The 24,956-nt window shown below is 37.7% G+C and overlaps 1 protein-coding gene and 1 long non-coding RNA gene across 3 annotated transcripts in view; one reads left to right on the forward strand and one right to left on the reverse strand.

Moving 5' to 3' along the window:
* The window catches only part of LOC129035329 (uncharacterized), a 307,216-nt gene that overhangs the window by 279,398 nt on the left and 2,862 nt on the right, over positions 1–24,956 (forward strand). The gene's annotated exons all lie outside the window — the stretch shown is intronic.
* The window catches only part of DCHS2 (dachsous cadherin-related 2), a 259,479-nt gene that overhangs the window by 30,703 nt on the left and 203,820 nt on the right, over positions 1–24,956 (reverse strand). For both annotated transcript variants that reach the window (XM_063664223.1, XM_054485608.2), the window contains one exon: positions 5,156–5,269. In XM_063664223.1, the coding sequence (XP_063520293.1) occupies positions 5,156–5,269 (114 nt within the window). The remainder of the gene's footprint in view (positions 1–5,155; positions 5,270–24,956) is intronic.

The following is a 24,956-nucleotide window of genomic DNA, read 5'->3' on the forward strand; positions in this document are numbered from 1 at the left end:
ACTATACAAACCCTCACTAAAGGAGATAGTTCAAGCAGCAAAAAAATAATACTAGAAGAAAGGCTGAGATGTAAGAAAGAATGGTTAGCAGAGACATCAGCAAGGATGCAGCTAAATTAACTGAAAAATACTAATAATGCCTTATTTGAAAGAACCAAAATTGTGGCCACAAAAGCATGGAAATTGAAATAGGAGCACTTCGAGATCAATAATTGCAAATCTCTTGTATTACTCAGGAAGAGAATACTGATTAATGTTGGACTTTATATATGTTAAAATAACTAGGCTAGCCACTGAAATAAGAAAAATAACTACATAACTTCAGACAGGGGGAAGTGGTCATTTTCAGATATGATTTTGTGTGTCAAATATACAGAAAAATGTCAGTCTCTAGTTTGCAATTTGCCAGACAAAAAATCAAAAGACAAAAATCAGTTTCAAATACATACAACAGCACCGTCAGGAAAAGCATTTTTTTCGTTTACCATAGCGAGAAATAGTATAATGTACTTAGGAGAAATCTAAGAAGAGACATACAAGCCTGTACATTTCATTCTTTGCTATTTCTCTTTAACATGTAATGGTTTATGCACTGTAAGTCGTAGTAAAAATGTTGAGCAAAGGAATAAAGTCATAGAAGAGTACGTAGCATGATTCTATTATCATACTTAAGTCAAGGTAAAAGTAAATGACATATTGTTTAGAAATTCAAATACAGTGGAAAAATTATAACCAAAAGTGTCAGTGATCAGTTGGGTGCAGTGGCTCATGCCTATAATCCCAGAACTTCAGGAGGCCAAGGCAAGGAGATTGCTTGAGTTCAGGAGTTTGAGGCCAGCCTGTGCAACATAGTGAGAACCTGTCTTTCTTTATGAGAAAAAAAGAAGCCAGTGATCAATACAAATTCAAGTTACTAATTATCTCTGGGACAAAAAAAAAGAGAGACATAAAGTGATGTGTATGTTAATTGGCTCAATTTAGATATTCTGCAATGTACACATATTTCGGAACAACAACAAAAAAAAAAAGAAAGGAAAAAAGAGATATAAAAAGGAAGAGGCACACAGAGGCTTTTGAAAATTCAAAAATTCTATTACAGTAGTTCCCCCTTCCCTGTGGGGGATATATTCTAAGACCCCCAGTGAATGTTTGAAACTGTGGATGGTACCAAACCCTATATATACTATGCTTTTTTCTATATATGCATACTTATGATGAAGTTTAATTTCTAAATTAGGCACAGTAAGAGATTAACAATGACTAATAAAATTGAACAATTATACTGTAATAAAAGTTACGTGAATGTGGTCTCTCTTGCAAAATATCGTATTGTACTGTATTCATCCTTCTTCTTCTTGTGATGATGTGAGATGACAAAATGCCCACATGATAAGGTAAAGTGAGGTGAATGACGTGGGCACTGTGACGTAGCAGTAGGCTACTACTGAACTTCTGATGGTATGTCAGGAGGAGGATCAACATCTGCTTCAAGTGGTCCTGGATCACCGAGCCACGATGATGTCGATGGTTGGATGTCAGGAGCAGATGATGTTGATGGTTAGGAGTACCTGAGAGTTGCAGGGGTTTTTTTTTGTTATTGTTGTTGTTGTTGTTTTGCCAAAACCTTTTGGAAATCATTGTAATAAAAGCTTATCAGTTTTTGGCCGGGCGCGATGGCTCACGCCTGTAATCCCAGAACTTTGGGAGGCCGAACTGGGCGGATCACGAGGACAGGAGATTGAGACCATCCTGGCTAACACAGTGAAATCCCGTCTCTACTAAAATTACAAAAAATTACCTGGGTGTGGTGGTGCACAACTGTAGTCCTAGCTACTTGGGAGGCTGAGGCAGGAGAATCACTTGAACCCAGGAGGTGGAGGTGGCAGAGAACCGAGATCATGCCACTGCACTCCAGCCTGGGCAACACAGCAAGACTCCGTCTCAAAAAAAAAAAAAAAAAAAAAGAAAGCTTGTCAGTTTTTAATCAAAGTGTTAGTACAGAGGTTATAATCCTGTGATCATATGGGTGACTTCAATCCTGCACTTTATCTGAGGATTGTATTCTATAATTTTGTCTTTTCATATCTGTGTGATTTGAAACACTTGAGCAAATTTCAGTAATGTCTACATTGTTGGTTCTGCTTTAGTTCTTCTTTGTCTTCCCTTTCTCTGTAGATGACTCAAAAAGTTCTTCCTCATTTATTAACACTTCTCAATGGCCTTCAATATGTTCTTCTACTTCTTCATCAAGCATGTCGGCAAACCCTTCTCCACCAACTTGTCTTGCTGTGTGAATTATTTTCCTAACTTTTCCATCAATCCCCAGGAAGCCATTAAAATCATTCATGACTTCACTCTAGAAGTTCTTCCAGCAGGCATTTACAGTTTCTGGTTTTAATTCATGCATGGCGGCTTTGATGAATGTTACTGCGTCAGCAACAGTGAATGATTTCCAGCATTACATTACATCCAGATTATGATCTGCATCAATTAATGGCTGATCAAATACCAGGCAGGTGTGTGACCTTGACAAACCAAATGATGCCTGCTCAAGGGGCTGAAGCAATGAGGTTTTATTTGGAGGTAAAAATACAACCTCAACATTTTCATTTTCATAGCAAGATGGCCAGGTGCATTGTCTAATATTAACAGAACTTTGAATTCCAACCTTTCCTCATCCAAGTATTTTTTTTTTTAACCTCTGGAATGAAGCACTGGTGGAACCATTCCATAAACAAGATGTGTGTCACCCATGCTTTCTTATTATGTTGCCAGAACATAGGCAGATAATGTTTTGTTTTAGAGAGCATGTGGGTTCTTCACTTTGTATACTACACTTGATTTTATCATATGTCCTGCAGTGTTACCACATAGTACCAGAGTTCATCTGTCCCTCCATGTTTTATGCCCTGGTGCTTCCTTTGTACATTTATGAATGTAGGTTCCATTGGACATCTTCTTCCCGAAAAACCTAGTTTTACGGCAATTAGAGATTTGCTTTAGATGGTTTCCTTTCTCCTTATTCAACATTTTCAGAAATGTGGCAGCACCTTCTTTGTTGGCAGATGCAGCCTCTCCAGTAGTTTTTGTATTCTTCAGTCCAAACGTATTTCCAAATCTGTGTAGCCATCTCTTACTTGCAGTAAATGGCTTAGGGTCACTCATTTCAGGGGATTCCTTGCTGAAGCCTTCATAGAGGGCTCAATGCTTTCTGGTGCAACATGTTACTGTCAAATTGAACACGTTTTTCTGTTCAGGTCTTCCACCCCCAAATTTAATGCCTTTTCATTCTTAACTAAGCATTTACCATGCCCTGTGGCCATGACTTTTGCATCGTGAGGTGCCATAGCAAAACTAGCACAAATTTTTTTTTCTTTCTTCACAATTTCACAAGTAGAATATTCATTCTTACTGTAGATCTTAGCAACCTCAGCATACAATCTTTTTCTCTTTTCTTATTAAATCGAGAACTTTCACCTTTCACTTCAAAAAAAAAAAAAAAAAAAAACACTTTACCACTTCTCTTCGGCATATCCAAATTGCCAGAATCCAGAATACTACACTTGTGCTTTGGGGCCATTATTAAGTTACATAAGAGTGACATGAATATAAGTACTGCAATATATGACAGTGAAACTGAGAATTGAGACAGCTACTGACTAATAGACAGGGAGCACGTACAGTGTGGAGACCCTGGACAAAAGGAGGATTTACTTCTGGGTGGGACAGAGTAGGATGATGTGAGATTTCATCACACTACTCAGAATAGTGAGAAATTTAAAACATATGAATTGTTTATTTCTAGAGCTTCCCATTTAACATTTTTGGGCCATGGTTGACCACAGGTGACTAAGCCTGGAGAAAAAGAAACTAAGGATAAGGGGGGACTACCTTAATGTCTATTTCCAAAGATGGGTGGCATGCATATGGGTTTTTATTTTACTATTGTCCATTAAACAGTCTTACATGTTTCAACATACCGTCTGGCAGATATTTCACAATAAAATTTTAAAACTCAATGTAAATAAGTTATCTAATCAAAAAATAAAGATGTTCCTGTGAATGACCTCTTTGGACTAACCCTAGGAAGATTTTATCTGCATTTTAATGATGGACTGTAGAAGAAATAAGACCGGGTCTGGGCCATGTTAGGAGTGCGGCGGCAGAGGGTCTTGATAGCCTGGGAAAACATGCCAGCTCTGCTACTCTTCTCTGTTCCTAAGCATTTTAATCTGGGCTGCTTTCCCAGAACCCTCAGACACCTGGACTGCAAGAAAATTAAGACTTGGTGATGTTCACAGATGATCCTTTTGAGAACAGATTTCCTATACAACCCTTTAATGCAACAATGGGACGAAGAGATGAAGACTTCTAGCAGGCTACCTCAGAAAGGTTGCTGACCAAAGGCTGTGTGGACCAAAAAGTCATAACACCACCCTGGATGACAGGACATTTACCTAAGGAATTACCCTCTCTCAATTCTTCCCAGGTGCATGTAGTATAGATTAAATAAGGTGGTTGTATGGCAACATAGACATTATTAGAAACATTCTTCTTGAAGTTTGACAACAAAGCAGTAGATGTGTATCTACTACAGAGTTGTTAGTGAAAAAAAGTATGTTTGAAATAATCAATTGGTATTCATTTAAAATAGTAATGGTCTTACTGAAGCTAAGTTTAATACATGCTGTATTTGGAAGTAATTTCTTTACCACTGTGTAGAAACCTTCTCAGCTGTTCTTTTTTTTGTTGTGTTGTTGACATTCAGTAGCAAATTACAAGAATCTCCGATGAAAATTCCTTACAGCTAGACGTGTTCTTATTTTGAATTCAGACTCAGTGTCAATGATTTCACTACTCTATCTCCAATTTCCCCAAATACATGGGTAAATTGTAAGTGGAAGCTAATTTATCTTCAAAAGTTTGAAGGGCAGGATAGACACTGTCTAATTTGGAAATATTAAGAATATAATTCTTAGTGAATATAAATAAATAGTTCTTGATTTCCCATAACTTTTCATAGGCTAGCGTAAAAAATTCTTTCTTGCTTACCTTTTAAATTATTTAGCTCTAACAATTTCTACTTTGCAAATTTTGCAGAAATAACATTAAATGGAGCAGAAAATAAAGCTAGCATAGGGTAGAGAAGGATTACCTGACTTAGAGCACAGGGAAAGAACTCCATCTTCATTTCCACTAAAAATTGAATATTTCATGCTGTCCTGAATTGAGTCAGGAGCAAAAGCTTTTACAGTCACAACAGAAGTACCTGTAAAAATTAGGTAAAAAAAGAACTCCATTAGGATAAAAAAATTTCATGAAAACACAAGAGAAAATACTGATTATTTATTATTTGCCTACTATGTTTTCACTTGGTCATTTATTCAACAATAACTTATTGTCTTCAATGAGCCAGATTCCATGCTAGGTGCTGGGGATATACTAGCAAACGAGATAGAAAAGATCTCTGTCCTCATGGTGGTTATTAACTTGTGTAAAGAGACAGACAATAAACCATTAAAACATACATAATCATAGAAAAGTTTCAATTGTTCCAGGCTCCTAGAAAGAGAGAAATAAGGTTACTTGATAGAAGGTACTTCTTTTTCAGGGGAAGCACTAGACTTTAGAGAGGTCTGGGGACAGTGAAGGATGAGAAGCCATAGAAACAGCTGGAAGAAGAGGATTTTAGGAAAAAGAGCCACCACCACAAAGGCTGTGGGCTAGGAAAGGGCTTGGTTGGGTAAAGCACAACGAGTAGCGGAAGAGGAAGAAGGTGGAGATGGCAGGATAAGCAAGGGTCAGATTTTATTGTAAGTGCAAAGAGAAGTCATGGAAGCATTTTAAGGAGTAGAGTAAAATATGATTTACTTTTTAAAAATATCATACTAAGTGCTGTGAGAACAGAGAAGAGAGGGGTAAGAATGGAGCAGAGAGGCCAATTAAGATAATACTGCAAAAGTCCAAGCAGAAGACAATGACCTAGGACTGTGGGATGGGAGATGGAAAGACATGGACAGATTAAAGACATTTGACACACTGCCCCAAAACACTGGAGGTGGGAGTGGGAAAGGAGGCTATGGGAGCATAAAGAAAAGGAATATTCCCTCAACCAGCTTCCGATCTAGCTGTAGGTAAAAGCAACCCAACTAGAGAGTAACCAACAACTTAACTGCAAGACATGAATTAATTCAAGATTTATTCAGATAGAGCGGGGGCAAAGAGATAACTTTAAGGGAGAAACAGAAATTCAGTTAGGTATAGGAATTGGAAAGACAAAAGAGAAGGAAGTCATTTTAAGTTATGGGAACAGACTAAATACCAACATGAAAGAAGAATTAGCAAGGACTGATAGAGGCAAGAAGACAATCCTTGTAATTAGATCTAGAACCAAATAAGGCAGGAGTGGGGAATAAATTTAAATAGGAAGTATAAATACAGTGTGAAGAAGGGTAAGAGAGGTAGGCAAGAGAATGAGAGAGCTTGAGAGCCAGGGAGATAAGTGTGGCTTTATGTCAAGAATCAGCTAATTTTTCTGTCAAGGGCCAGATATTAATTATTTTAGGCTTTACAGGTCACACAGTCCTGTTGCAAATACTCAAATCTGCTATTGTAGCATGAAAGTAGTCACAGACAATGCATAACCAAGTGAGTGTGGCTGTGTTTCAATAAAACTTTATTTACCAGAATAAGTAGATGAACAGATTCTCGCTTTATGTGACAGGAAGCAATGAAGAAATGCAAAGTTCTTGAGGGGACTGATATACTAAGAGAAGATGCCGAGTGCCTTTAAGGCAAACTGGGTAGGGCAGCTGTCTGTATGGGAAGCTCTGGGGAAAAAGTCATCTACAGCAGCTGGAAGGGTCCCATGGATTCATTTGGTCCCCAAGTTAGTACTTTGATGTCCTTGTAATATTTTATATCCTTTACTGCTCATCTTTCCCAGTTGTCTATGTGTCACTCTCCTAGGATTGCCTGCCTTGTTTTGTAAAAGTATTTTTTTACTTAATCAATTTCATTTATGTGAAATTTACATACAATAATCTGTACATATTTTAAATATACAGTTCTATGAATCTTGAAAATATATACACCTGTGTAATCAGTATCATAAGCATAGAATATTTTCTATGATCAGTGTCATGATCATAGAATATATTCAACACCTCAAAATGCTTTCTTATGCCCATTTCAGTTTTCTCTCACTTTTGGCCCCAGTAAATCACTGATCTGCTTTCTATAACTCTACATTAATTATGCCTCTTAAATTTCATACATTTGTGAATTACAAATGTGAGGAAAAAAATAGACATCCATATTCATGATACTTAAAGGACTATACATAGGATAAATCCAAAAAAGTCTACATGAGAACACATTAAAATCCAACTGTATATGTCAAAGATAAAGAGAAAATCTTAATAAAAAAAAAAGAGAAAGAAAAAGTGACTCATCCTGAACAAGGGAGCTCCCATAATATTAAGTGGATTTCTCAGCAGAGACAATAGAGATCAGAAGGGAGTAGGATGATGTACTCAAACGGCTGAAAGTAAGAAAACTGCCAACCAAGAATACCACGTCTTCCAAAACTGTCCTTCATAAATGAAGGAGAGGTGACTTTCCTAGATAAACAAACATTGAGGGATTTCAGGTCTATTAAACCTGCATTACAGGATACGAGAAAGTGAGTCCTTCAAGTTGAAACAAAAGGACACTAGACAGTAAATGAAAACAAAAAAATATATATACAGCACTTGCAAAGGTAAATATAATATGGCAATAGTGATGAAAAAATCACTTTTATTCTGGTATAGAATTTAAAAGATAAAAGAATAAAAATATAACTACTAACTAGGTTAATGGATATGAAATATAAAAGATGTAATCTGTAACACTGATAATATAGAATGTGTTGGGGATGTAAAGGAGCAGAGTTTTTTGTATGTAATTGAGCTAGAGCTGTTAGAAATATAAAGTAAATTGTTATTAATATGATATTTTATATAGTCTCCATAGGAACCACAAAGAAAATATGTATAGAAGAAACACAAAAGGAAATAAAAAAAATCAAGGTATGTTGCTACAAAAAATTAACAAAACACAAAGGAAGGTAACGAGAAGAAAATAAAGAAATGAAAAATAAGATCCAGCTATATGCTGCCTATTAGAGACTCACTTTACATAGAAGAACACACAAATAAGCTGAAAATGAAAGCATAAAAATATTCCATACAAATGCTATCCAAAAGAGCGTAGGGGTGGCCATACTTTTATCAGGAAAAATTGGCTTTAAGTTAAAAACTGTCACAAGATGTAAATAAGAACATTATATAATAATAAAAAGTCCATTCAACCACATGGAATGAAACTCAAAATCATTAGCAAAAGGAAAACTAGTAAATTGTCAAGTACATGGAAATTAAACAACACATTCTTGAACTACTGATACATCAAAAGGAAATCAAAAGAAAATTTAGAAAATATATTGAGATAAAAACAGAAACAAAACATACCAAAAGTTATGGGATGCAATGATAGTAATACTAAGAGGAAAGTTAATAGTGGTAAACACTTACATTAAAAAAGAAGAAAGATCTCAAATTTACAATCTAACATTACAACACAAGGAACCAGAGAAAGAACAAACTTAACCCAAAGTTAGTAGAAGGATGGAAATAATAAATACTAAAGCAGAAATAAATGAAATTATAGAAAAACAATAGAAAAAAACAATGGAACTAAGTTATTTTTTGAAAAGGTTAATAAAATTGGCAAAGCCTTAGCTAGACTAATGAGACAGAGAAAGAGAGAGAGAGAAAAAAAAAATGAATCCTTAATTAAAGAGGAGACATTAAAACCAATGCCACAGAAATCCAAAGGGATCATAAGAGACTAATTTGAACAATTATACAGCAACAAATTAGATAACCTAGATGAAATGGATAAATTTCTGGAAATATATAACCTACCAAGACTGAATCATGAATAAATAGAAAATCTCAAGAAACCTGTAATTAGTAAGGTGATTGAGTCAATAATCAAAACCTCTCAACAAAGAAAACTCCAGGACCGGATGGCATCACTGGAGAATTCTAAGAAACATTTAAAGAATTAATGTCAATTCTTCTTAAACTCTTTCAAGAAATTGAAGAGGAGAGAATACTTTGAAACTCATATTATGAGGCCAGCATTATTCTCATTCCAAAGTCAGACAAAGATACTAAAAAGAAAGAAAGTTTTCTTCAGACCAATCTCCCTGATAAATATATATGCAAAATTTATCAATAAAATACTAGCAAGCATAATTCAACAGCACATTAAAAGGATTATACACCATGACCAAGTGGGGTTTGTCCCTGGGATGCAAGAATTGTTCAACATACAAAAACAAATTAATGCGATACACCACATTAACAGAAAAAAAATTAAAATTACATGATCATCTCAGTAGATGCAGAAAAAGCATATAACAAAATTCCTCATGTTTTCATGGTAAAAACTCAAAACAAACTAGGAATAGAAGGAAATTATTTCAACATAATGAAGGCCACATATAAAAATCCCACAGCTAACACAACACTCAACAGTGAAAAACCGAAAACATTCATGCTAAGATAAGGAACAAGACAAGAATGCTCACTTCTTTTTTTTTTTTTTTTTTAAGACGGAGTCTTACTCTGTCACCCAGGCTAGAGTGCAATGGCATGATCTCAGTTCACTGCAACCTCCGCCCCCAAGGTTGAAGTGATTCTCCCACCTCAGCCTCCTGAGTAGTCAGGATTACAGGCACCCGCCATCATACCCGGCTAATTTTTGTATTTTTGTGGAGACAATGTTTCACCATGTTGGCCAGGCTGGTCTTGAACTCCTGAACTCAGGTGATCCGCCCACCTCAGCCTCCCAAAGTGCTGAGATTACAGGCGTGAGCCACTATGCCCAGCCAGAATGCCCACTATTACCACTTCTATTTAACACACTATACAAGTCCTATGAGCAATTAGACAAGAGAAAGAAGAAGAAGAAAAAAAATAGCATGCAAACTAAAAAGAAAAACAAAGTAAAATTATCTGTGCAGACAACATAATCCTATATGTGGAAAACCCTAAAGATTCCACAAGAAAAACTAATAAACAAATTCAGCAAAATTGCAGGATACAAAATCAATATGCAAATATTAGTTGTGTTTCTATCCAGTAACAATAAGCAATCTGAAAAGAAAATTAGAATAACAATACCATTTATAACATCATCAAACAGAATAAAATACTTAAGAATAAACTTAATGAGGTAAAATATTTATATGTTGAAAATTTCAAAACATTACTGAAGGAAACCAAAGAAGTCACAAATAAATGGAAAACCATTCCATGTTTATGAAGTGGAAGACAATATTGTTAAAGTGACCATAGTACCAAAAGGAATCTACAGATTCAATTCAATCCCTACCAAATCTCCAATGTCATTTTTTGTAGAGTTCATATAAGCTACCCTAAAATAAATATGGAATGTCAAAGGACCCTGAATAGTCAAAATAATCTTGAGAAAGTAAAACAAAGCTAGAGGCCTCATACTTACTGACTTCGAAACATTTTACAAAGCTACACCAATCAAAATGTATGATACTGGAATGAAGACAGACATATAGACTAATGCAACAGAATATAAGGCCTAGAAATAAACCCACATGTATACGATCAAATGAACTTCAATAAGGGTGCCAAGGTTACACAATAGGGTATGAATAGTATCTTCAACAAATGGCGTTGGAAAACTGAATATCCACATACGAAATGCTAAAATTGGACCCCTTTCTTATACAATCTACAAAGATCCACTCAGAATGAATTAGAGACTTAAATGTAAGAGCTGAAACTCTGAAGTTAATATAATATAGGAGGACAGCTTCATGATATTTAATTTAGCAATGATTCATTCTTTGGATATAAGACAAAAGCATAGGCAACAAAAGCAAAAAAATAGACAAATAGGAGTATATCAAACTGAAAGCTCTTTCACAGCACAGGAAACAATCAACAGATTAAAAAGGGAACTTATGTAATAGGAGAAAATAGTTGCAAGCCATATATCTGATGAGAGGTTAATATCCATAGTATATAAATAACTCTTGCAAATAAACAAGAGAACAAAAACAAATAACTTGACTAAAAATGAACAAAGGACTTGAACAAACATTTCTCCAAAGACGATATCCAAACTGTCAATATCATTAAATATCAGGGAAGTAAAAATCAAAACCACAAGATATTACCTTATACCCATTAGGATGGCATTTATTTTATATCAAAAATTAAAAAAAAACCAGAAAATAACAAATGTCGACAAGGATGTTGAGAAATTGGAACCTTTGTGCACTGTTGCTGGGAATGTAAAATGGTGCAGCCCACTATGGAACATAGTACAGAGGTTCCTCAAAAAATTAAAAATAGAATTACTTTATGATCCAGCAATTCCACTTCAGGATATATATCTCCAAGAATTGAAAACAGGATCTCAAAGGGATATCAGCATACTCATGTTCCTTGCAGCATTTTTTTAAGTAATAAATGAGAGGGAAAAGCAACCTAAATGTCCCTCAATGAATGAATGGATAGCCAAAATGTAGTATATACATTCAATGAAATATTATTTGGCCTTTAAAAAGAAGGAAATGAAATCCTGTTATATGCTACAAAATGGATAAAGCTTAAGGACATTATGTGAAATAAGCCAGTTACAAAAACAAATACTGTCTGATTCCACTTATATGAAGTATTTAAATAGACTCTTAGAAACAGAAAGTAGAATGACATTTGCTAAGGGTTGGTGGAGGGGGCAGAAGAAAATAGCTCAGTGGGCACAATTTGAATTTTACAAAATGAAAAATATCTAGAGATCTGTTGTGTAACAATGTGCACACAGTTAACACTGTCGTAGACTTAGAAATAAACAAGATGGTAAATTTTATGTTATGTGTTTTTAACACAATAAGAAAAGAAGAAATGCATTGATTTTTTTCTACCACCTTCCTATCATTAAAAATGGCTGAACCGTTACTAAGACTTTTAAAAAAAATCACTCCTGATGTGAGACAAAGCATGGAAAATGTATGCTCAAAAGAAATAATTTTCCAAAATTTGTGGATAGGTGAAAATCATGCTTTAAAATGAAAATGGTATACATTCTTAAACTTATTTGCTTTTGTGAACACCTAAAGAAGTAATACAGAAGCCAGAAAACTGCTTATTTTTTTATAAGTTTTAGCAAAAAAAAAAAGATGTGCAGAAAAACCAAAATAAAGTTAATGCATGCAATGAGAAGTAAACACAATTGATTAAGTCTGAAATAGGTTTTTAATAGGATTATAGATTTTAATGGGCAACTTTCAAAGAAGTGATTATAAATTGTTGCACTTAATTATTTAAAAACGCACACATAGCAACTTAGAGAAAGGCAGGTGCTAAAATGATCCCTAGATGTTCCAACTACATCTCTAATTTTGTGATTTACAGAAGACTGTATTTAAGACATGAGTTTGAGAATTTTCACTGCTGCTTCAGTGTTGGATCAGAGTCAACATCTTGCCTGTGGACCTGGTGCTGCCAATTTTCCCTCACTTCCCAACCATTTCTTGTATGGGCTGTTATCCCAAAGTCGACACTCAGACTTTAGATTCCCTGAATTTTCAGGAGCCATCCTCATTATCTTTTCCAGCTCCCGGAACTCCAGATCAAGCTAGAATCCAGAGCCTGCATGTGTTCAGAAAGAAAGGTTGCACAATTTTTCTATGTGAGTAATTCTCAACTTTGGTTTTGAGATAACCCAGAACATTTCCAATTATCTCAAAAAACAAGGTAAATGTATCTACCAAAATGTACAGTTACACTTCACTTAAAGAAATGCCTTTTAAGATGTTTTTAGTTGCCAAATAATAAAAACTACACTACAGTATTTCCATAATTCAATGATTATTGCAGCAGCTCTTCATGAAAATAGCATTTTTATCCTCAAAATAATCTAAAATCAGACTTCAGACATCCACAAACAATAGATGCCAATTAAAAACAAAAATAAAATCCCGTTATTTCTACCAAATGTTTTATTCTATTTTTGACTTAAATATTAATAAGGAGGTTAAGCAAGATGGCAAAATAGAAGTCTCCACAGATTGTCCTCCCAACAGGAAAACAAAATTGAACAATTATCTACATAAAAAAGGACCTTCATAAGAACCAAAAATCAGATGAGCAATCACAGTACCTGGTTTTTACTTCATATCACCAAAAGAGGCACTGAGGAGTGTAGGGACAGTCTTGAATTGAATACACCCCCACCTTCCCCATCTCCTGGCAGTGGCCATGTGCTGAAGAGAGAGAATCTGTGCCCTTGGGAGAGGGTGAGCATGGTGACTGTGGGACTCTGCATTGGAACTCAGTGCTGTCCTGTCACAGCAGAAAGCAACACTGGGCAGAACTCAGCCAGCTCCCATGGAGGGAACATTTAGTCCAACCCTGGTGATAGGGGAATCTCCTATCTCAGCAGTTGGAACCTGAATTCCAGCAAGCCTTGCCACTGCAGGCTAAAGAGCTCTGGAAAGGTTGTCTAGGCCACAAGGACCACAATTCCTGGATAAGGAATTGTGCGGGGCTTGAAGCCAGTGGGCTTGGGGGAGCACATGACCTACTGAGACACCAACTGGGGTGGCCAAGGGAGTACTTTCACCACCCCTCCCCTAACCCCAGGAAGCACAGCTTATAACTCCAGGACAGACTCTTTCCTTCCACTTGAGCAGAGGAGAGGGAAGAGTAAAGAAGACTTTGTCTTGCAACTTGGATACCAGCTCAGCCACAGTATGATAGGGCATTAGGCAGAGTGCTGAGGCCCCCATCCCAAGCCCTAGCTCCCAGACAACATTTCTAGACACACCCTGGGCCAGAAAGAAACCTGCTGTCTTGAAGGGAAATACCTAGTCCTGACAAGATTCACCACCTGCTAATGAAAGAGCCCTTGGGCCCTGAAGTACTCCTTGGTAGCCAGGAGTACTCGCCATGAACCCTGGGTGAGACTCAGAGATGTGCTGGCTTCATGTGTGACCCAGCATATTCCCAGATGTGGTGGCTATGGGGAGAGACCCCTTCTGCTAGAGAAAAAGAGAGGGAAGGGGAAAGGGGACTTTGTCTTGCAGTCTAGGTTCCAGCTCAGCCACAGTGGGACAGAGCACCAAGTGGACTCTTAGGATCATTGATTCCAGGCCTTGGCTCTTGGACAGCATTTCTTGAACTGCCCCAAGGCAGAGGGGAGCCTACTGCCTTGAAGGGAGAGTTCCAGGTCTGGCAATATTCATCACAAGCTGACTAAAGATTCCTTTGGCCTTGAGTGAACATTAGCAGTAGCCAGACACTATTCCTCATGGGCCTGGAGTGGTGGTGGCCCTATGAGAGAGACTCTTATGCTTGTAGAAAGGAGGGGGAAGAATAGGAAGGACTTTTGTCTTGTGGCTTGGGTGCCAGCTCAGTTGCAGTAGAATAGAGCACCAGGTAGGTGTGTCAGGAGTCCTGACTTTCTGATGACATCTCTGTATCCTAGGCTTCAGGGGAACTCACTGCCATGAAGGAAAGGACACAAGCTTGGCTGGCTTCAACACCCACTGTAGAGCCCTGGGGCCTTGAGCGAACATAGCTGGTAGCAAGGCAGTGGTTACTATAGGCCTTCGATGGGACCCAGTGCTGTGCTGGCTTCAGGTATGACCCAGTGCAGTCTCAGTGGTGGTGGTCACAGGGCTTCTTGGGTCACTCCTTCCACAGCTTCAGGCAGCTCAGCACAGAGCAAAAGAATATGTTTGGGAAGAAGTAAGAGAAGAGAACAAGAGTCTCTGCCTGGTAATCAAGATAATTATTCTGGGCTATATCCAGGACCACCAAGGTGGTGCCTCTGCATTAGGAACCCCCTAATGCAGATATGACTGCAGTGACCAAAAACTTAGATCACAACACCAAAGTCACTTCGAATACCTGGAAAGTCTTGCCAAGAAGAAGAGGTGCACACAACCTAGATGACAAAGACTATAATAAATACCTACTCTTCAATGTGCAGACACTGAAGAACATCCATAAGCATCAGTACCATCCAGGAAAACATGACCTCACCAAATGAACTAAATAAGGCACCAGGGACAAATCCTGGAGAAACTGAGATAGGTGACCTTTCAGACAGAGAATTCAAAACAGCTGTTCTGCAAAAACTCAAAGAATTTTAAGATAACACAGAGAGGGAGTTCTGAATTCTATTGGATAACTTTAACAAAGAGATTTAAATAATTGAAAAAATTCAAGCAGAAATTCTGGAGTTGAAAAATGCAACTGACATACTTAAGAATGCATTACAGTCTCTAAGCAACAGAACAGATCAAGCAGAAGAATTAGTGAGCTTGAAGGCAGGCTATTTGAAAATAAACAGAGGAGACAAAAGAAAAAAGGATGAAAAAGAATAAAGCACGTCTACAAGATCTAGAAAATAGCCTCAAAAGGGCAAATCTAAGAGTTACTGGCCTTAAAGGGAAAGTAGAGAAAGAGGTAAGAGTAGAAAGTTTATTCAAAGGGATGATAACAGAGAACTCCTCAAACTTAGAGAAAGATACCAATATATAAGTATAAGAAGGTTATAGAACACCAAGCAGTTTTAACCCAAAGAAGACTACCTCAAGGCATTTAATAAACTCCCAAATGTCAAGGACAAAGAAAGGATTCGAAAAGCAGCCCAAGAAAAGAAAGAACATGCAGTGGAGCTCCAATACATCCGGAAGTAGATTTTTCAGTGGAAACCTTACAGGAAAAGAGAGGGTGGCATGACATATTTAAAGTTTTGGAAGAAATAAGCTTTTTTTTTTTATTATTATACTTTAGGCTCTATGGTACATGTGCGCAACGTGCAGGTAAGTTACATATGTATACATGTGCCATGCTGGTGCGCTGCACCCACCAACTCATCATCTAGCATTAGGTATATCTCACAATGCTATCCCTCCCCCCTCCCCCCACCCCACAACAGTCCCCAAAGTGTGATGTTCCCCTTCCTGTGTCCATGTGTTCTCATTGTTCAATTCCCACCTATGAGTGAGAATATGCGGTGTTTGGTTTTTTGTTCTTGCAATAGTTTACTGAGAATGATGATTTCCAATTTCATCCATGTCCCTACAAAGGACATGAACTCATCATTTTTTATGGCTGCATAGTATTCCATGGTGTATATGTGCCACATTTTCTTAATCCAGTCTATCATTGTTGGACATTTGGGTTGGTTCCAAGTCTTTGCTATTGTGAATAATGCTGCAATAAACATACGTGTGCATGTGTCTTTATAGCAGCATGATTTATAGTCCTTTGGGTATATACCCAGTAGTGGGATGGCTGGGTCAAATGGAATTTCTAGTTCTAGATCCCTGAGGAATCGCCACACTGACTTCCACAAGGGTTGAACTAGTTTACAGTCCCACCAACAGTGTAAAAGTGTTCCTATTTCTCCACATCCTCTCCAGCACCTGTTGTTTTCTGACTTTCTAATGATTGCCATTCTAACTGGTGTGAGATGGTATCTCATTGTGGTTTTGATTTGCATTTCTCTGATGGCCAGTGATGGTGAGCATTTTTTCATGTGTTTTTTGGCTGCATAAATGTCTTCTTTTGAGAAGTGTCTGTTCATGTCCTTCGCCCACTTTTTGATGGGGTTGTTTGTTTTTTTCTTGTAAATTTGTTGGAGTTCATTGTAGATTCTGGATATTAGCCCTTTGTCAGATGAGTAGGTTGCGAAAATTTTCTCCCATTTTGTAGGTTGCCTGTTCACTCTGATGGTAGTTTCCTTTGCTGTGCAGAAGCTCTTTAGTTTAATTAGATCCCATTTGTCAATTTTGGCTTTTGTTGCCATTGCTTTTGGTGTTTTAGACATGAAGTCCTTGCCCATGCCTATGTCCTGAATGGTAATGCCTAGGTTTTCTTCTAGGGTTTTTATGGTTTTAGGTCTAACATTTAAGTCTTTAATCCATCTTGAATTGATTTTTGTATAAGGTGTAAGGAAGGGATCCAGTTTCAGCTTTCTACATATGGCTAGCCAGTTTTCCCAGCACCATTTATTAAATAGGGAATCCTTTCCCCATTTCTTGTTTTTGTCAGGTTTGTCAAAGATCAGATAGTTGTAGATATGTGGCATTATTTCTGAAGGCTCTGTTCTGTTCCATTGATCTATATCTCTGTTTTGGTACCAGTACCATGCTGTTTTGGTTACTGTAGCCTTGTAGTATAGTTTGAAGTCAGGTAGTGTGATGCCTCCAGCTTTGTTCTTTTGGCTTAGGATTGACTTGGCAATGCGGGCTCTTTTTTGGTTCCATATGAACTTTAAAGTAGTTTTTTCCAATTCTGTGAAGAAAGTCATTGGTAACTTGATGGGGATGGCATTGAATCTGTAAATTACCTTGGGAAGGATGGCCATTTTCACGATATTGATTCTTCCTACCCATGAGCATGGAATGTTCTTCCATTTGTTTGTATCCTCTTTTATTTCCTTGAGCAGTGGTTTGTAGTTCTCCTTGAAGAGGTCCTTCACATCCCTTGTAAGTTGGATTCCTAGGTATTTTATTCTCTTTGAAGCAATTGTGAATGGGAGTTCACTCATGATTTGGCTCTCTGTTTGTCTGTTATTGATGTATAAGAATGGTTGTGATTTTTGTACATTGATTTTGTATCCTGAGACTTTGCTGAAGTTGCTTATCAGCTTAAGGAGATTTTGGGCTGAGACAATGGGGTTTTCTAGATATACTATCATGTCATCTGCAAACAGGGACAATTTGACTTCCTCTTTTCCTAATTGAATACCCTTGATTTCCTTCTCCTGCCTAATTGCCCTGGCCAGAACTTCCAACACTATGTTGAATAGAAGTGGTGAGAGAGGGCATCCCTGTCTTGTGCCAGTTTTCAAAGGGAATGCTTCCAGTTTTTGCCCATTCAGTATGATATTGGCTGTGGGTTTGTCATAAATAGCTCTTATTATTTTGAGATACGTCCCGTCAATACCTAATTTATTGAGAGTTTTTAGCATGAAGGGTTGTTGAATTTTGTCAAAGGCCTTTTCTGCATGTATTGAAATAATCATGTGGTTTTTGTCTTTGGTTCTGTTTATATGCTGGATTACATTTATTGATTTGCGTATATTGAACCAGCCTTGCATCCCAGGGATGAAGCCCACTTGATCATGGTGGATAAGCTTTTTGATGTGCTGCTGGATTCTGTTTGCCAGTATTTTATTGAGGATTTTTGCATCAATGTTCATCAAGGATATTGGTCTAAAATTCTCTTTGTTTGTTGTGTCTCTGCCAGGCTTTGGTATCAGGATGATGCTGGCCTCATAAAATGAGTTAGGGAGGATTCCCTCTTTTTCTATTGATTGGAATAGCTTCAGAAGGAATGGTACCAGCTCCTCCTTGTACCTCTGGTAGAATTCAGCTGTGAACCCATCTGGTCCTGGACTTTTTTTGGTTGGTAAGCTATTGATTATTGCCACAATTTCAGCTCCTGTTATTGGTCTATTCAGAGATTCAACTTCTTCCTGGTTTAGTCTTGGGAGGGTGTATGTGTTGAGGAATTTATCCATTTCTTCTAGATTTTCTAGTTTATTTGCGTAGAGGTGTTTGTAATATTCTCTGATGGTAGTTTGTATTTCTGTGGGATCGGTGGTGATATCCCCTTTATCATTTTTTATTGCATCTATTTGATTCTTCTTCTCTTTTTTTCTTTATTAACCTTGCTAGCGGTCTATCAATTTTGTTGATCCTTTCAAAAAACCAGCTCCTGGATTCATTTATTTTTTGAAGGGTTTTTTGTGTCTCTATTTCCTTCAGTTCTGCTCTGATTTTAGTTATTTCTTGCCTTCTGCTAGCTTTTGAATATGTTTGCTCTTGCTTTTCTAGTTCTTTTAATTGTGATGTTAGGGTGTCAATTTTGGATCTTTCCTGCTTTCTCTTGTGGGCATTTAGTGCTATAAATTTCCCTCTACACACTGCTTTGAATGCATCCCAGAGATTCTGGTATGTTGTGTCTTTCTTCTCGTTGGTTTCAAAGAACATCTTTATTTCTGCCTTCATTTCGTTATGTACCCAGTAGTCATTCAGGAGCAGGTTGTTCAGTTTCCATGTAGTTGAGCGGTTTTGAGTGAGATTCTTAATCCTGAGTTCTAGCTTGATTGCACTGTGATCTGAGAGATAGTTTGTTATAATTTCTGTTCTTTTACATTTATTGAGGAGAGCTTTACTTCCAAGTATATGGTCAATTTTGGAATAGGTGTGGTGTGGTGCTGAAAAAAATGTATATTGTGTTGATTTGGGGTGGAGAGTTCTGTAGATGTCTATTAGGTCCGCTTGGTGCAGAGCTGAGTTCAATTCCTGGGTATCCTTGTTGACTTTCTGTCTCGTTGATCTGTCTAATGTTGACAGTGGGGTGTTAAAGTCTCCCATTATTAATGTGTGGGAGTCTAAGTCTCTTTGTAGGTCACTCAGGACTTGCTTTATGAATCTGGGTGCTCCTGTATTGGGTGCATATATATTTAGGATAGTTAGCTCTTCTTGTTGAATTAATCCCTTTACCATTATGTAATGGCCTTCTTTGTCTCTTTTGATCTTTGTTGGTTTAAAGTCTGTTTTATCAGAGACTAGGATTGCAACCCCTGCCTTTTTTTGTTTTCCATTTGCTTGGTAGATCTTCCTCCATCCTTTTATTCTGAGCCTATGTGTGTCTCTGCACGTGAGATGGGTTTCCTGAATACAGCACACTGATGGGTCTTGAGTCTTTATCCAATTTGCCAGTCTGTGTCTTTTAATTGGAGCATTTAGTCCATTTACATTTAAAGTTAATATTGTTATGTGTGAATCTGATCCTGTCATTATGATGTTAGCTGGTTATTTTGCTCATTAGTTGATGCAGTCTCTTCCTAGTCTCGATGGTCTTTACATTTCGGTATGATTTTGCAGTGGCTGGTACCGGTTGTGCCTTTCCATGTTTAGTGCTTCCTTCAGGAGCTCTTTTAGGGCAGGCCTGGTGGTGACAAAATCTCTCAGCATTTGGTTGTCTGTAAAGTATTTTATTTCTCCTTCACTTACGAAGCTTAGTTTGGCAGGATATGAAATTCTGGGTTGAAAATTCTTTTCTTGAAGAATGTTGAATATTGGCCCCCACTCTCTTCTGGCTTGTAGGGTTTCTGCCGAGAGATCCACTGTTAGTCTGATGGGCTTCCCTTTGATGGTAACCCGACCTTCCTCTCTGGCTGCCGTTAACATTTTTTCCTTCATTTCAACTTTGGTGAATCTGACAATTATGTGTCTTGGAGTTGCTCTTCTCGAGGAGTATCTTTGTGGCGTTCTCTGTATTTCCTGAATCTGAATGTTGGCCTGCCTTGCTAGATTGGGGAAGTTCTCCTGGATAATATCCTGCAGAGTGTTTTCCAACTTGTTTCCATTCTCCCCGTCACTTTCAGGTACACCAATGAGAGGTAGATTTGGTCTTTTCACATAGTCCCACATTTCCTGGAGGCTTTGCTCGTTTCTTTTTATTCTTTTTTCTCTAAACTTCCCTTCTTGCTTCATTTCATTCATTTCATCTTCCAGGGCTGATACCCTTTCTTCCATTTGATCGCATCGGCTCCTGAGGCTTCTGCATTCTTCACGTAATTCTCGAGCCTTGGTTTTCAGCTCCATCAGCTCCTTTAAGCACTTCTCTGTATTGGTTATTCTAGTTATACATTCTTCTAAATTTTTTTCAAAGTTTTCAACTTCTTTGCCTTTGGTTTGAATATCCTCCCATAGCTCGGAGTAATTTGATCGTCTGAAGCCTTCTTCTCTCAGCTCGTCAAAGTCATTCTCCGTCCAGCTTTGTTCGGTTGCTGGTGAGGAACTGCGTTCCTTTGGAGGAGGAGAGGTACTCTGCTTTTTAGAGTTTCCAGTTTTTCTGCTCTGTTTTTTCCCCATCTTTGTGGTTTTATCTGCTTTTGGTCTTTGATGATGGTGATGTACAGATGGGTTTTTGGTGTGGATGTCCTTTCTGTTAGTTTTCCTTCTAACAGACAGGACCCTCAGCTGCAGGACTGTTGGAGTACCTGGCCGGCCGTGTGAGGTGTCAGTCTGCCCCTGCTGGCGGGTGCCTCCCAGTTAGGCTGCTCGGGGGTCAGGGGTCAGGGACCCACTTGAGGAGGCAGTCAGCCCGTTCTCAGATCTCCAGCTGCGTGCTGGGAGAACCACTGCTCTCCTCAAAGCTGTCAGACAGGGACATTTAAGTCTGCAGAGGTTACTGCTGTCTTTTTGTTTGTCTGTGCCCTGCCCCCAGAGGTGGAGCCTACAGAGGCAGGCAGGCCTCCTTGAGCTGTGATGGGCTCCACCCAGTTCAAGCTTCCAGGCTGCTTTGTTTACCTAAGCGAGCCTGGGCAATGGCGGGCGCCCCTCCCCCAGCCTTGCTGCTGACTTGCTGTTTGATCTCAGACTGCTGTGCTAGCAATCAGCGAGACTCTGTGGGCGTAGGACCCTCTGAGGCAGGTGCGGGCTACACTCTCCTGGGGCTCCGTTTCCTAAGCCCGTCGGAAAAGCACAGTATTTGGGTGGGAGTGGCCCGATTTTCCAGGTGCCGTCTGTCACCCCTGGAAAGGGAACTCCCTGACCCCTTGCGCTTCCCGAGTGAGGCAATGCCTCGCCCCTGCTTCGGCTGGCGCACGGTGCACTCACCCACTGACCTGCACCCACTGTCTGGCACTCCCTAGTGAGATGAACACGGTATCTCAGATGGAAATGCAGAAATCACCCGTCTTCTGCGTCACTCGCGCTGGGAGCTGTAGACCAGAGCTGTTCCTATTCGGCCATCTTGGCTCCTCCCCAGAAATAAGCTTTTATCCTAGAATACCATACTCAGTGAAAATATCATTCAAATATGAAGGAGAAATAAAGACTTTTCCATACAAACAAAAGCTGAGGGATTTCATCAACACCAGACCTGTCCTACAAGAAATCCTACATGGAGTATTTCAATCAGAAAGAAAAGGACATTAATGAGTAATAAGAAATCATCTTAAGGTACAAAACTCACTGGTAATAGTACACAGAAAAACACAGAATATTGTAACACTGTAACTGTGGTGTGTAAGCTATTCTTGTGGTAAGTAGAAAGACTAAACAATGAACCAACCAAAAATAATAACTACAACAACTTTTCAAGACATAGTCAAGACAGTACAATAAGATATAAATAGAAACAACAAAAAGTTGAAAAGTGAGAGAACAAAGTTAAGTATAGTCTTCTTTAAAAATTTTTGATAAGGAGCCTTACTCTCTCTCCCAGGTTGGAGTGCAGTGGTATGATCTTGACTCACTGCAAACTCCGCCTCCCAGGTTCAAGTGATACTTGTACATCTGCTTTCCAAGTAGCTGAGATTACAGTTATGTGCACCATGCCTGGCTAATTTTTCTATTTCTTTAAGTAGAGATGGGTTTCATCATGCTGGCCAGACTGGTCATGAACTCCTGGCCTCAAGTGATCCACCTGCCTCAGCCTCTTGACATCCTGGGATTATAGGTGTGAGCCACAGCACCCTGCCTAAAGTGTAGTCTTTATTAGTTTTCTCTTTGTTTGGTTGATAGTTTGTTTATGCATTCGGTGCCAAGTTATCATCAGTTTAAAATAATAGGCTATGAGATATTATTTGCAAGCCACATGGTAACCTCAAATCAAAAAATATACAATGAAAACAAAAAAGCTAGAAATTAAAATACACAATCAGAGAAAATCACCTTCACTAAAAGGAAGTCAGGAAGATAAGAAAAAGGGAAGAGAAGACCATAAGACAATCAGAAAACAAATAACAAAATGGCAGGAGTAAATCCTTACTTCGCAATAATAACACTGAATGTAACTGGACTAAACTCCCCAATCAAAAGACATAGTATGGTTAAATGGATATAAGAAGAAGACACAATGGTCTTTTGCCTACTAGAAACACACCTCACCTATGAAGAGACACACAGACTGAAAATAAAGAGCTGGAAAAAGATACTCCATGCAAATGGAAACAAAAAAAGAGAAAAAGTAGCTATATTTATATCACATACAATAGATTTCAACACAAAAACTATAAATATAGACAAGGAAGGTCATTATGCAACGATAAAGGAATCAATTCAGCAAAAGGATATAATGTTTGTAAATATATATGCACCCACCACTGGAGGACCCAGATATATAAGGAAAATATTATTAGACCTAAAGAGAGATTGACCCCAGTACAATAATAGCTGAAGACTTCAATACTCCACTTTCAGCATTGGATAGATCATCCAGACAGACAATCGACAAAGAAATAGCGGACTTAATAGGCACCATAGACCAAATGGACCCAATAGATATTTACAGAACATTTCATCCAATGAAATGAATGGAGAATACGCATTCTTCTCCTCAGCACATGGATCACTCTCAAGGACAGACCATATGTTAGGCTGCAAAACAAGTCTTGACAAAATATTGACAATAATTAAAATCATATAAAGTATCTTCTCTGACTGCAAAGGAATAAAATTAGAAATCAATAACAAAAAGTATTTTGGAAATTATACAAACACATGAAAATTAAACAATATACTCCTGAATGACCAGTGATTCAATGGAAAAATTTAAAAGAAAATTTAAACATTTCTTGAAACAAACGATAGTGGAAAGACAAAATATAAAATCCTGTGGGATTCAGCAAAAGCAGTACAAAGAGTAAAGTTTATAGCTGTAAGTGCCTACATCAAAAAAGTAGAAAAATGTCAAATAAACAATCTAACAATGCATCTTAAAGAATTAAAAAAGCAAGAGCAAAACAAACTCAAAATTGGTAGAAGAAAAGAAATAACAAAGATCAGAACAGAAATAAATGAAACTTAAATGAAGAAAACAATACAAAGATCAATGAAACAAAAAATTGGCTTTTTGAAAAGATAAACAAAATCAACAAACCTTTAGCCAGACTCAGAAGAAAAGGGAGAAGACCTAAATAAATAAAATCAGAGGTAAAAAAGAAGGCATTCCGACAGACACTACAAAAATTTGAAGGATCATTAGTGGCTACTATGAACAATTATACACCAATAAATTAGAAAACATAGAATAAATGGATAAATTCATAGACACATATAACCTACCGATATTGAACTATAAAGAAATCCAAAGCCTGAACAGACCAATAATATGTAATGAGATCAAAGCTGTAATAAAAAGTCTCCCAGCAAAGAAAATCCCAGGACCTGATGACTTTACTGATGAATTTTACCAAACATTTACAGAAGAACTAACACCTATAACACTCAAACTATTCCAAAAAATAGAGCAAGAGTGAATACTACCAAACTCATTCTACCAGGTCATTATTATCTTCATACCAAAATCAGACTAAGAGACATCAAAAAAAAGAGAAAAGTAAAGGCCATATCTCTGATGAACACTGATGCAAAAATCCTCAACAAAATACAAGCAAACCAATTCAACAACACATTAAAAAGATCATTCATCATGACCAAGTGGGATTCATCCCAGGGATGCAAGGATGGTTCAACTTACATAAACCAATGGATGTGATACATCATGTCAACAAAATAAAGGACCATATGATTATTTCAATTTATGCTGAAAAAGCATTTGATGAAATTCAACATCCCTTCATGATAAACACCTTCAACAAACTGGGTATAGAAGAAACATACCTCAGCAAAACAGAGCAATCAGACAAGAGAAAGAAATAAAGGACATCCAAATTGGAAAGGAAAAAGTCAAATTATTCTTGTTTGCAGATGATATGATCTTATATTTGGAAAAACCTAAAGACTCCTCCAAAAAACTATTAGAACTGATAAACAAATTCAGCAAAGTTGCAGGATACAAAATCAACATACAAAAATTCAT

Source organism: Pongo pygmaeus, chromosome 3 (genome assembly GCF_028885625.2).
Source record: "Pongo pygmaeus isolate AG05252 chromosome 3, NHGRI_mPonPyg2-v2.0_pri, whole genome shotgun sequence".
Lineage (NCBI taxonomy): Eukaryota > Metazoa > Chordata > Mammalia > Primates > Hominidae > Pongo > Pongo pygmaeus.